This window comes from Argiope bruennichi, chromosome X2 (assembly GCF_947563725.1).
Source record: "Argiope bruennichi chromosome X2, qqArgBrue1.1, whole genome shotgun sequence".
NCBI lineage: Eukaryota > Metazoa > Arthropoda > Arachnida > Araneae > Araneidae > Argiope > Argiope bruennichi.
In genome coordinates this window covers 70,936,377-70,951,199 of record NC_079163.1, presented here as the reverse complement: position 1 = coordinate 70,951,199, position 14,823 = coordinate 70,936,377, and the positions used below count along the sequence as shown (strand labels likewise).

The 14,823-nt window shown below is 27.4% G+C and overlaps 1 protein-coding gene across 1 annotated transcript in view; it reads right to left on the bottom strand.

Moving 5' to 3' along the window:
- The window catches only part of LOC129960933 (putative sodium-coupled neutral amino acid transporter 11), a 54,313-nt gene extending 51,621 nt beyond the window's left edge, over positions 1 to 2,692 (bottom strand). Inside the window, exon 1 of the mRNA XM_056074683.1 lies at positions 2,511 to 2,692. Within this exon, the coding sequence (XP_055930658.1) occupies positions 2,511 to 2,567 (57 nt within the window). The 5' untranslated portion in view covers positions 2,568 to 2,692. The remainder of the gene's footprint in view (positions 1 to 2,510) is intronic.
- Positions 2,693 to 14,823: the final 12,131 nt, after the last annotated feature.

Genomic DNA, 14,823 nt, shown 5'->3' with positions numbered 1-14,823 from the left:
CATTGATTTAGCATTGATTGTTTAAGCTTAACCCAATAGATTTTGAACAAATTGTTATTCTTTTATAGCAGAAAGTTTCAACATGCAGCATAAATCAACATAAAGTTTCAACATAAATTATATTCACTTCTCAGGCAAAAATAAAACATACTAAACATGTTTAAATGATGAGTTTAAAATGGCTTTATTATTATTATTCAGTCTCTTCATAAAACACACTATGTATTATAATTTAAATGTTGAAGATAAAAAAATAAGTTTTTTCAGTTTAAAAATGATAAAGAAAGAGCAAAATACAATTGAACTGGTATTTACTCTTTTTTCAACCACAAAAGTGTTACATATCAACAAATATACAATATTAACATATTTGCTGCCCGGAATCACACCAATGATTCTCACCTTCTCTCTAATTAGATGATTTCTTCACTATCTTTTAATTATTAGAGAGATCTAATTAGATGATAATAATACATCACAGATATAATTAAATTGCTGTTAACGACAGCTAACATGTTACATCAATAGTAATTATATTCAGTGTTAATTAAAACATAATTAAAATAGAGTAAATTATAATTATAGTATGAATCTTCCTAAATATTTCATATTTTCATGAAATAAAACATTATCCCTTTCTTCAGTAGCACTTATGCAAGTACAGTATTCGAAAGATGGAAATAAATAGAGCCTCTTGTAAACATTAGACAATTTTAAAATCAGATTTTTTTTTTTTTTTTTTTTTCCTACTAGAAGTAGCAGGTCTTAGACAAATTACTTTCTTCTATGCCATGCTGTTTGTCAACTAAAATGTAATAGAAAAAGACAGTGTCTCAACAATTAAAGAAAAGAACATGAAAACATTTATTACATATTATTATCAATATATAATTTATTTTGAATCATCATCAGAAAATAAATAGAAAAAGCTAAACAAATACTATAATTGAAGTCCTTTTAGTCTTTAAACAAAAATATAATGTAATGCAACAATATTCTCATGTAAAAAGGATCCAAATATTACTATAATTGGTAAATATAAAATATCTAAACAAAAGATCATATTATGTTATACTATTCTATAAAAAGCTTACTAACAGCAATTGTCATATAGATACCTTAATTGCTCTTACATGTTTCTAAAAAAAAAAACTGATATGTGCACAAATTTGCATTTAAATACAAATCAATTTTTATTTGATACCATTTTGGATTTTGATAAATTGAAATGAAAACAAAGATAAAATTTTATACTATAAAATAATGAATTACATGCTGTATTTGATAAAATTAACAAAAATTATTTAATAATTTAATTATGAAATTCAGATTTTACAAACCTGACTAATACTATCTTAAAAATATAAATTGGTTTATATTTATTAAATAAGGTTAAATGTCCAAAGAAATATATGAAAGACACAACATAATAATAAAAATCACATGAAGATATTTTTAACAATTTATGTAAATATTTAAAAGGTAATACTGCAGCTAAGTATTATTCAAGGGGTGGAGGAAATAAAATTCTTCTTAAAACATGATGATTTCATTAATTTTAATTTTCATACACATTTTATAAATTTATAAAACATTCATTATCAGCTACTGAAAATGTTTAAGGACCATCAATAATTAAAATCATTAGTCTGAAATGTTTAGATAAGGTTATATATGACAATTAATGGCAAAATACAATGAAATTGAACAGTAAAGTCAGAATTGATAAATTGGCAGATGTTAAAGAACTATCAAATAAATATTCTTGTTTACAGCTACACCATGAGTTATTGCAAAAAGAGAGCCACTAAAAATGTAATGTACCAGATTATATAATTTTTTAATTAATTTGTTTTTATAATACATAATTTTTATCAGCTTATATTTTTATAATAATACATAATTTTATATGTTAAAATTTTTTAAAAATTGGTAAGTTACAGAAACTAAAATTTTTTTAACTAGAATGATGAGTTTAAAGATATTAGACTAATTTCATTTTTATTTTAACATTAAACATTTTTAAAAGATTAAATTTATAAAATCACATTTTTTACCATTTTATATAAATTTATAGAAATGTTTATAAATCTTTAAATCCTTTTATAGCGATTTTGTTGGCTCATATGGGTGGTAATATTAATAATTCAAAATTTCATTTTGCCAAAAATATCATTATTACCTTTTAGTATTCACAAGGATGAAAAACCAACAAAGACTGTAATAGTTTAGAGAAATTAATCATATTTAAGAGACAGTAAAAAATAAATAGATTTTCAATTCAACAAATATGATGCTGATATATTATACAAATATTCCGATAAATGATAGTCTATAAAATAATATTGTTCATACATTTTACCCTCCTGTAGATGGTTTATTGATTAAAGGGTAATTGTTAAAAACAATATCATCGGAATGATATACATGTACATATAAACAATTGGATAAAAACTATTAAATCTAAGTATGTATGTATGCTATTTATCATAACGTATGGATACACAAACCTGTTGAGTTTTACCAGCTTGAGCATCGTACAGAATATATGTATTTTCGTCGGCCATAATTTATTATTAATATTGAAATTTCTTATAGGAAAAGATTAATATACAAAAGATCAAAGCAGAATTCAGAACGGTATTAGGAAAACAACGGCAACTGACAGTTCTTTATCGCGCGAGGAAGAATGTGCAAGATATGTTGACTGTATTGATGTAAACAAACGTTACTAAGATCATTAACCTCATTTCAAAGCATAAAGACTGTGGTTTCGAGTGATAAAAAAAAATTAATTTTTGTAAAATGATATAAATATGTTTAAAAAATTTTCAAACTACTATGTTTATCTTAGCTTTTATTACTTATTTCCTTTAGTTGATTGAACTGAAGTCGCACAATAACAATTAAATGCATTATGTATTAGGGTGCCCCATAAGTTTCTTTCCTATTTCTAATATGAAATGAATACACAATATTTACTGCTTAAAATATTATTTATTTTTGTTATATAAGAACTCTTTTGCTCTATTACCTTCTTCCATCTCTCAGGTAGCCTCATTATGCCTGCTGTCCAAAATTGTTATGTTTTGGACAAGAAATCATCCTCGAGGTGTGCTTTTATTTCGCTGATGGATTTAAAGCGCTTATCACGAAGAGAATTTTTAATGGACAGAAAGAAGTAATAATGAGATGGAGCGAGATTCGGAGAGTGTACAGGATGTGGTAAATTATCCCCATCAAACTGCAAGAGCTTCTCTCTGACGACTAAAGCAACATGTGGTCTCGCGTTGTCATGGTGAAAAACAAGCCTCGTCAGTTGATTAATTCTGCCCGTTTTTTTGTTTGCTTTTTGCTATGGAAGCTTTCAGTTGATGACAGTATTTCGTAGAACTTATTATTTCACCTTGAGGAAGGAGCTCGTAGAAAATTACGCCTTTCCAATCTCATCAAATGGACAAAAGAACATTTTTATAGTAGTACAAGTATAGTAGAGCTCTGGTACGACTGACACCGATGGCATAGACGACTAAAGCATAGTTTCTGCATGTTTGCACAAGCAGATCTAGATAAGGCAATTCATATTGCGATGGGAAAGAAACTTTTGGGACACCCTAATAATAATTTTTTGCCTTTGTAAAAAACTGTTACATATGTTTTTAATTAAATCATCTTGCGAGTGCTTGTAAAGATGAAGATAAATCAAAAAGATAATGTTATTGACGTTGACGACAACGAAATAAATTTAGATTTGGTTGTTGTCGAAATTAATTCCAAGTGGAAGGAAAATACATGTATTAATAAAACGAAAATACCGTGCAAAATGGACATAACAGCAGGAAAGAAAATTCTTCCACTTTTAAAATTCAATATCACCAAAAGAAACAAAGTTTTAACGAAAAAAAATAAATATCTAAGTTCTTATATATAGTATTTTCTTTGAGAGTATTAAGAACTTGGGAATTTCTTTAGCCATATGGCGATAAAGAAGAAGTTAACAAAGGAAGGATTTACTAATGTCTTGACCCCTTGTTAAGATAATCATTCTCGTTTCTAACACCAGCGGTAAAAGATAGCGCTATATTTTTCCCTACTGCTTCTCACATGGATAAGGATGATTTAAGGTTAACTAAGAAGAAAAGTTAGTACAAAATAGCGATTTACTCTATAAATTTGAACAAACAAATGGCTATAGTAAATAATTCCAAAATGAAGTAAATAACTCCTTTGTCGAATGATTCAGTTTATATATTTTACATACCTATTGGGTTTAGCGAGGAAAGCATTAGGTTAGTTGAAATTTAACCCTTTCTGTTTCAAATTAAAATTCAGATTTTAGGCTGCATAACAAGATAATCAGTGGCAAATTGGAAGTGGAAATAGTGGTTGCCAGTGGCAATGGGTGGATCCATTCATTCACACATACACACAAATACATATATATATGTATTTGTGTGTATGTGTGTATGCATGCAGGGTGTCCTGAAATAGATTAAAGCTTTTCAAAAATGCATAATAGGAAAACGGTTAAAATTAAAAAAAATTCTTGTAGCAAATTTATGTGAGAGAGCTAAAAGTTGACGAGCGGCCAAATGAAGCGGTGCACCTTACACGCCCAAAATATTATTAGCCAATGAGCATTGACAGAGAAACTGCCATGCTCACTGCTGACTCATTTCAGAGCTTGAAAATTTTTTTATTTTCTTTTTTAATCCTGACTTCATATCCAATTTATAAACTGTCTATTTGTAGATTAATACTTTTATTATTTTTTAAAATCTAGTAAAGTGAAAACTGCACATTTGATTTTTAGTTATTGTTTTACATTCATATTGTTATCTTAAATTTATGTTTAACCTATATTGCTAAAAATGAATAATTATTACTTTAAATTTATTTTAATGCTTGTTTCCCCTGTTCTGCTTTAAAGTAGCATGATCACTTCCAGCAGGGCGGTTTGGGGCGCTCCAGGAATTTTCCTTTAAAGTCCAAGTGCGTCGGTATGTTATTCGGGGTTTCTCTGTTATAGCGGAGGTGGGTATTAAAATCGGTTACTGTTTAAGCACTTCAGGAGGTCCGTGTTATCTCTGACGATCACTGTTTTTTCACAGAAGATTCCCCTGTGCTTTAAGGTGGTAGAGTTGGGGGGAGGGGAGATTCAATAAATAGGTTAATTGCACATATTTTGTGTTTTGATTTGGTTTTGTAGTTTTTATTTCCATTTCTATTTCTAGTGTTTTGATTTGTAAGTTTCTATTTCCACGTATTGCTATCACAAAATTGAAAAAATTTTATAACTATTTATATAAGAAATATTCCAATGAAGTTCTCTGTTAACGATGAATATAAGGATACCGACACATTGTTTATTTTTCGGATAAGCATCAGAAGCTCTTTTCAGTCTTAAGGCTATTGTAATGATATAAAGACAAACTATTGCATTGACACTGCAGCCTATTCACATACCAGTTTTCTCACAAAATGGGTAGTGATTCTTGTTACTGTGGAGGGAAGTCGTTTTATATTTCCAGCATCTTATTCTATACATCAAAGGACAATCGGAATTTTTGATGCCGAGAACAAATTATGACATTCAAATAGCATTAAAAGACCCCGAAAAGATTGGAAGTTTTTTCCCTCCTTCTTAGAAGATAAATTATATAAATTCCGAGTTCGTTTTACGAATGGTTTTCTGAAAATGATTTTTCAGTTGCGAATTTTTACTCTTTATTTTACGTACTGTGAATCGGGTTTTTGTATTATCAGGGTTATTTTTTTAAATTTAAACAGTTATTATTTATTCATTATGAGTAAAAGTGAACTTGTATTCACTGATGAAGAAATTAAAACAATTTTACCCTACTGATCAAAGCGACAGTTATCTTTCAAACAAAGATGATGGTTGCTCAAAACATGTTTTAGCTGATCGTTTGAAACATTTTCTCAAATTTCATTTATTTTTCTTATTTCATTGTAAAATGAAGTTTTAAAACCATCTCGTCAATTTTCTGAATTATTTTAATGTACAAAAAATTAAACAGTAATATAGCATATTGTCTACGATTTAAAATGATATTAAAACAATCGTTTGTCAAAGTTTAATAAAAATAAAATGAAAAATAAGGGCATTTTTTATGTGTAAACGTTTGTCCCTACTTTTATTACTAAATTACAATACTTTTATTACTTTACTAGCCGCCTTTGGCGACCAGCCGGTTCGCCAATCTTAATGTTCGTTAAAATTTTCACAATTAAATATTTTATGCAATTCCTACTTTCATAGCTTCTTCATCAAAATATTTTAAAACTTCAAATTTGATAGTCATATAATTCACTCATAATATTATAAAGGCCTTCAGTCATAACGTAATATGTATCTCTGTAATTTTCTGTTAGCACCCGTAAAATTTATGCTTTAAATTAAAGTGGAAAGAATTAATTTGCAATTAATATAATAAATTCTTTTACTGAAACAAAGCATTTTTTTATAATATGATTACTGATAACAGAGTCACTGAGCGTTTAAACTTTATGGGCACTAAAGAATATCTTTTTTCAATTTACGTATTATCTCAAGAATTTGTCATCAAAATTTTCTTAGATTCATCATGAGCAGATCGATTAATTAACAATGTTTACTTTTAAATGCATCAAACACTAAGAAAATGAAACGAATCGTTTAAAATAGACGGTTTAAAACAGGTTTTAAAAAAACTACTTAAAAAACGATGTACTTAAAACTATAAGCATATATAAAAAATATATAACTAACATAAGTACAATTTACTTACAAAAGCATGCAACTAACCCAAAAATAATTTAAATCATCCATTGATAACGGTTGCCATGGCAACAATCAGAACAGAATGCGCATGCGTGAATTTTCTTCGCAAGTTACGTAACGCAAATACGTGATTTTTTCTACGCCAGTTGGGGTAACGCTATGCGGATTAGAAATTTTTAATTTCCTTTATTCTGTTTTATTTTAATTCAAAAGTACTTCAGAATGAATCTGAAAGATCGATTCATTAACAATGTTTAATTTTAAATGCATCAAACATTAAGAAAATAAACAGAATCGATTGAAATAATCCGCCGAAAAATTTTAACCCTAGCCTCATTACTGTTGGGAGAAAAAAAAACTGAAGCCTTTCTCATTTGGCGGTGGGAAAATGGAAGATATTTTTGGCGAAAAAGTTGGCGGTGGGGAAAATGGAAGATTTTTTTGGCGGGAAAGTTAGTTTTTAATTAATAATTAAAATTCTAATTAAAAATTCGAAAAAAGGAACCCCAGGTGCACATTCCCAACCTCCAAGGTATACATGTACCAAATTTGGTAGCTGTAGGTCAAACGGTCTGGCCTGTAGAGCGCCAACACACACACACACACATTGAGCTTTATTATAAGTATAGATTACTTTTATTTACTAAAAATTTACGCGTGTTCACTCATGCGTAAATTTTTGAAAACTTAATAAGGGACTTGAGTTCAACATTTCATTTATTTTTTTTAATATGATCTTGTCTTATTAATACTATAGAAAACTTGAAATTGCATTTTAAAATTAGAAATTCAGCTTGAAAAATTTAGCATGATGGTTTATACTAAAAATATTATGATGAATTAAAGTAAAATGTTGAGGCTGTAAACTGAAGTAATGTATTTGCGAAAGATATTTCGCTGAGTAATTTTTTTTCCCGGATTTTACTGAACAACTTTTTTTACGCCAGTATTAAATGAAGTTTTAAAAACATGTTATCGCATTTATCAAATTGCTTTGATAGATGAGATGTATAAAGTTTGACGTAATGTAGTGTCTTGGTTTGATAAAATTTTAAAAGATTAGTAAAAATGAGTTGCAAAATAAAGATATTTTTGGAATGTATATTTATCTCACATTCTCTTATAATGACTTAAGTAAAAACAAGAATCCGTAAGTTTTTGGAAACATAATATTTAAAAATTTAATTAAATGTCTAAAATATCTCTTTGCATTACGATCGAAAATTCAAAATAATATTTTATATTGAAAAATTCAATGAGCATAACAGTTTATATTTAAAAAATCTAATACGAAAGATAAAAAATAATTCTTAGCTGAGTGTTAGAAGAACGTATTATTTCGAAATGTCTTTCAAAAGGTGCCTGTTTTCATATTTTTTTTTATTCAACTGATGTTTTTATTTTGGTATTAAATGAACATTTTAAAACATTATCTCGCCAATTACTGAATTGCATTGACATCTATACTATGTAAAATATATCTTAATTTTATATAGTATTTAGTCATATTAGTATGTAAAAAATTACATACAAATATATGACGTATTGAAATTTACCAAAAAAATTGAATTAATATTCTGAAAGTTTATTGAAAATTAGAGGTTTTTGAAATTGATATTAATGCCAGTTTTTATTTGAATGATTTAAATAGTTTGGAAATCTAATATAAAACTTTAAAAAAAATTATATTCTAAATTATATTATAAAATACATTTTAAATATTTGGTAATAAAAAATACCCCAAAAAGTCGATGATCGAAACTCTTCACATTAAAAAATGTCAATGCATTAAGTCGTGTTCCAACAACGCGTGAATCTTCACACAGGACACACTTTCACCTCTTAACCCTCTCTTGCGATTTTCTGGGGTTCGATCGGTAAACTGGACTGGTGTGGCGTGGAAGTTTGTAGAGTGAATTCCAGTTCAGGTGTCGTCCTCGCTATCTAATGTTGGTTCAAAATTACGAGGTTTGTCCCAAAATAGCCCTAATATTTCTTTGAAATGTGACGTTAATATAACTAAACTAAACCTACAAACGGCTTTTCTCGAGATTTAAATTTGGAGGAAACTAAACAAAAAGCAATCAATTTTTTTTAATTTAAATATTAAATTGCCATTTGTAACTTACTGCATTTCGATTGTTGCCCCTAATTAAAAAATTTGATACTATTCTCACTAATTTTAGTGATCTGACGTTAAATGAATGAACGAAATAGAAGTACTCGGCTCTAAAAGGGAAGTGCCCGGTTTGAGCAACGATGACACTTTTGGAAAAAGGTTTAAGTTCCCATTTTCAAATAAAGATACTTAAGTAAAGAATAAAATTTTATCAGCGTAATATGCATTATCCCTTAAGCGGATAGAGTATCATATAGAGAGTGGACAGTGTACTCCCAGGCACCATAGAATAGATTTATTATTCGATAACTCTTGAAATGGTAGTAGTTGGGAGAAAGAAGCATTATTGATAACTTATCTAGGGATCATGACTTTTCATGTGAAATAGAAACTGCGAAATCGAACCAGTAGTTCAGGCTGGGCGACTGGTTCATTTTTCCCCTTGTTATTTTAAATATATAGATTTCTTGTACAATTTAAAATATGTAGATAAACCCCTGCTGAAATCTTAGGCAAGGCATCTTACCTTTCATTACTAGCTTTAAAACTGTTTTCTTTTTCATATAGAATGATTGATTCCAAAATAAATCTGGGTGACAATTTTTTGTCTTCGGCTGTACATTAGGTTTATTTAACAGTAAAATAAGCGTTTTTTTTTTTTCAATTTAATTTATTAGACTGCCATTATTTAATAAAACATCATCAACTGCAATTAATGAAAAAATAAATGTTATACCGTAGTTTTTTTTAAGTACACTAAAAGAGCTTATTCAAGCATTCGTTAAAACATGAATAAATTGGTACCTAATTTTATAAATTCTATTATAGCTATGAAATTGAATTCCCTTTTCGAATTTTCTTTCTATTAGACTTAATTTCTCAAATACAATTTCAAATGCTTCTAAATTTTAAGATTTTATTTTCAATTTTTTTTTTTTTTTTTTGGATGAAGGTGTTTTAGCAATTATTACTAATGAAAATTAATATCCTTCTATAAAAATAAATCTTTAACTATACATATACATATCAGAAAATTCTTAGTATTAGATACCAATGCTCATTTTCCTCTTTATCCTCTTTAAATAGAATCTCCCGTTATGTAAACTGTTAAAGCTGCGCATGCGTAAAATGCCTTTGCACATGCGCATTTACGCACAATTATATTTACGTCATATAATCATGGTTGAGAACTATCTGGATGCTCTCCGCTTTCTTACCTGTTCTTTTTAATTTACATTAATACATTTCAAGCATGTTGGTGTATAAAATAAATTCTTTTGATATTTTACAATATTTGCTGTATAAATCTCCAACACTCAGAAATCTAGAGGATAAATTTATTCCACGATGACATTTTATGGCTGTTTGAATGTGGATATAAACTCTGAGATAGCCTTTCGATTCCTGGTTAAAATCATGGTATTTTACTTTAAGAAGGAAAATTCTAAATATTTTTGAAAAATATTTATATTGAATATCTTGATAAAGATGAATGCATGAATAAATATACACTACATATAAAATTTGGCAACGAAGAGTACAACTCCTTCATATAGTAACATTTTCCAAAAATTCGACTCGCAGAGAAGCGAGTCGAATTTTCATTGTAGAATTCTAATTATCCACAGTATATAAATCGAAAAATAGTATGAAAATCAACATAGCCAGGTAAAATACGATTTTAAATCAAAAATGGCAATACATCTGTATATATTTAATAAAAGATTTTAATAAAGTAGTAGTAAAAAAAAAAATGTTAACTTATTTTTAGATAGATTTTAAAGACGAAGAAGAGGAATAATAGTGCTACGAAACTTCAACTGTACAATTCACATCCAACTCAAACAAAAATTTTAAAAATGGTAATTTTCTTAAGTAAAGGGCCTCAAAAATTTACTCTACCGATCACGTAGAAAAAAAAAAGAAAATAGTAAAATATTAACTTTGAATTCGAATTGAAGATTTTAAAGTTTAATAAAGAGAAATTTCAAAAATGAAGAAAAATGCCCTAAATTTCCACACACACACACACACACTAGAACAGCGAAATGAATCAACATTTTTAATTTGTCATGTTTATACTCTATTAAACTAGCAATTCTAATGATATTTAGATAAATAAAAATATTTTAGGTAAAGATTGATTTACAATTAAACTGAATTGGCTATCGATTTATATTAAAGCTGAAACTAAAAAATGATTTTAAGAAAAGGATAGAAATTAGTAATTCGTCTTAAGAATTCTGAATTGATATAAAATAAGTGAATAGTTCTCAGACGATGCAGAAGTATGTTCTATCTTAAATTTAGACTACAAAAATATTTTCTAGAAGCTACATTGCAAATATATAACTATTTAAACTAACAAATATCTCAAAAAGGTAAGAATATTTGGTAATTAAATAAAGTTGAATTAGAAATGCATACATTTTATTTGCAAGTTCGATATACAAAAACAGATGGTTTACAAGAATGTTACGATATAAAAAGTAGAATATTAATGCACTTGAAATAAGAATTCATATCAAGTATCCAAGTAAATTATTTTTTGCAATTTTATGTAAGATGCGAAACAAGAATTCATACAGTTCATTAACAAGAATTCATCCAAACCACTTTTTAAAAATAAACCGACTCTTCAGTTCCTAATTCTAGGAATGAATTTTTTAAGAGTTGCATACATTTAAATAAATTACTGCATAATAACTTATATAGCGAATTTTTAATTATAATTTCAATGATTCTTTTCTATTGTATAATACAACTGGGAACGAATGAAAATTAAATATTGTATTTAATATTTAAGAAAATGTTTTTCCAAATTTAATACCCAAGAATTCTTAATCAGCTGCTGAAAGATTTCGTTTTCACTATCGAAATAGAAAATTAAGAAGCAAATCAACACAAGGTTATTGCAACATTCATCACCATTTTTCTCAAAATGTTATGTTTTATTCACAAAAATACATTTCTCGAATAAAGAACCTTCCAAATTTATCCACTTGCGATCGGGGAGGAATATAGAAAGTTAATTTTTGACTTTAAATTCGGACGAAGACAATCCCAATTAAAGACATTGAAATTTCTATGAAAAATAATGTTAAAAAGAACTAGAGAAAACTGCGATTCAACAAATTCTATATTTCTAAAGCATGACCAGCTTTCTAATCAGTCATATCTACACTCTTATCAATAAACTAAAAAATTCTAATAATTTTTATTTAAAATTAAAGGATTTTAGGTAAAGGATATAAACAACTATTAATTCATCTTATGTATTTCTACTTTTCATTTCAATCAACTAATTATTCTTTAACGACTTAGATGCATGCAGTGTCTTAAACTAACAAATTCGTAAACTGAATTTATAATTTCCCCGAGACTTCTCCGATCGAATAATTTCTGTCAGAGGAGTATTCAGAAATTAAATACAAAATTGAATTCAAAGTACATAACATTTTATTTACGTGTTTGATATAAGAGAACATGTATTTTACAAGATTATTACAACATAAGGAGAGTACAATATAAATGCAAATAATACAATATAAATACAAATACAAATAAAATGCATGAAGAATCCAGTACAGGTATCAGAACAGCAAAGGGTTATTTCATAAATTAAATTGGTTAAAAAATTCAGTTTCATAAGTAAAGCATTCATTTAACATTAAATTAATATACTTCAGTTGGAATATTTTATGTAACATGAATTGCTATAATTAGGGAAAAAACACATTAATATAAGTTAATACATTTGGCAGAATTTCAGTTGAAAATTCATTATAAAATTTATTTCAATGCAACACGGAATATGCGAAAGTTTAACATTCTAATAAATTAAAAGTATTTTTAGCATATTTATTATTACTGAAAAGCTGATAGTTCAGAACCCTAGACTTTCTCGTGTTATTGGAAAAAGAAAAAGCGACCTGCGCTACATTTAGATTATTTAACATTCATCGCATCCATTCACTTCTTCCTTCAACAAAAGACATATTCGAGTAGAATTTTATGCATATTATTTTATACTAATCATTAAAGAGTATCGTATTTTCTCTAAAAGCATACTGATCACCGTGGTGATCAAGCACGATGATCAAATGCTTTCTGAGAATCAAAGGATATTTTGATTGGCTGGCCGGCCGAGCCAATCAAAGTATGTTTTACCGCGGATGTAAACTTTACATAAAATTAAAAGTCGAAGTAGCGAGATATTTAGAATTTTAGATTTACTATTAATCTTACCGTAACTTACTATTTTATTCTAAATTTAACATAAATGAAGTGTTAATTTAAATTGCAAATGGATGCAACGAACAGATTTAATATATCTACAGACTACGGTAAAAAATCTGAAATGTTAGAGATTTAAATTAATATCCATTGACAATGTCTAAATTTTGATTCAGAAACAGTTAATGCGACGCATTATGAAATTCACATATGAAAGGTAATGAAGAGAAACTGGAAGTTTATTTTATAACAATTTTAGAATATTTATAGTTTTAAAAGTTGGTTTTTTATATTATCAAAATTTATAATATTACCATTAAACGCCTCTTCAAAATACCAAACTGTTTCATGTGCGTAAAAACGACTTGCGATTGATTAATATTTACTGAAAATATTTTCGAAATTTTAAACAATGTAAGAAGATAAACATGCATTCTAGTAGTACATTTTGATTTATCCTCCATACACAATAGACATATTTCTTGACAAGAGTTACTATTCTAATTTCAATTAGCCGAACATGCATGTAATGGTTATTATAGCAAATTCCATAACTTCAGAGCATACTTTAAGACCAAGATTTTTTATAAAAAATTTAGATATCTTGGAAAACATAACTGAAATTAAGCATAAAACATACATATGATATTAAGCATAAAATAATTTTCCACATGTAAAAAATATTTGAAAGGCGAATATCAGAATCATTACGAAATGCAAAATTCCTTATTACACTAGATTCATATACATATGGTCATAAGAATATATAAAATGAGTTATCAGAAATTCAGTCAATCACAAAGCGAGTTCTCGAAAAGGACAAGATCGGGAAATTGTTTTCGAGCATTCCCATTCAGTGCAAAATGATACTAAAACACTAATTGACAAATTTATAGGTACAATGATAAAAGATCAGTTTATAAAATAATTTTTAAAATTTTGCTGTGATAATCTGTGATAAAAAATAATCTTGAATAACATAATATTCATTTTCCACTCACAATGATGAAGTAATGCACTATGCAAATGAATTTGGGTTCTCTTTTTATTTCATAGCAATTGCAATTCCTGTCTATATTGCTGGGTCAAAGAGCTCTGCTTGTCAACTTGTTCAGCTCTAACAAGAGATTAACCATACAGAAGTTTTAAATCGAATTTTATCTGCAATGTAAATTGAACATTGTCTTGTTGGAAGGTTGGTTTAGATTACTAGCAAAATTAAATACACTACCAAATTTTAAGTTATCCATATTAAAAAATCATTTCACCAAAGTAGATTGAGAAGTAAGTATTTTTAAAAACAAAGATTAAAAGAAATTAAGTATTACATTTGAAGGGAATGAACGAAGACCAATATTTTAAAGTTGGTGTAAGAATAAAAGTTCCCAGACAATTTTAAGAGGAAATGTTGATTGAATTGTCAAACACTTGTTTTGAATCAGATATTTTACACACTTCAAACTTTGCAAAGTTCGAAAAAATTATATAAATATTCAGTATCTTGCTCTTAGAATAGAATAAAACATTTCAAAGATGTATTGATATCATCAGTTAATGTTGATTATATACATTATCACATTTTCACCGTTAAGCCCATTTATGTATTATTTTTTGCACAAATAAGTTTAGGCGAAGCCAAAATGAATTTTATAAACTCAACTGCATAAATTGGATCTCCATAGTT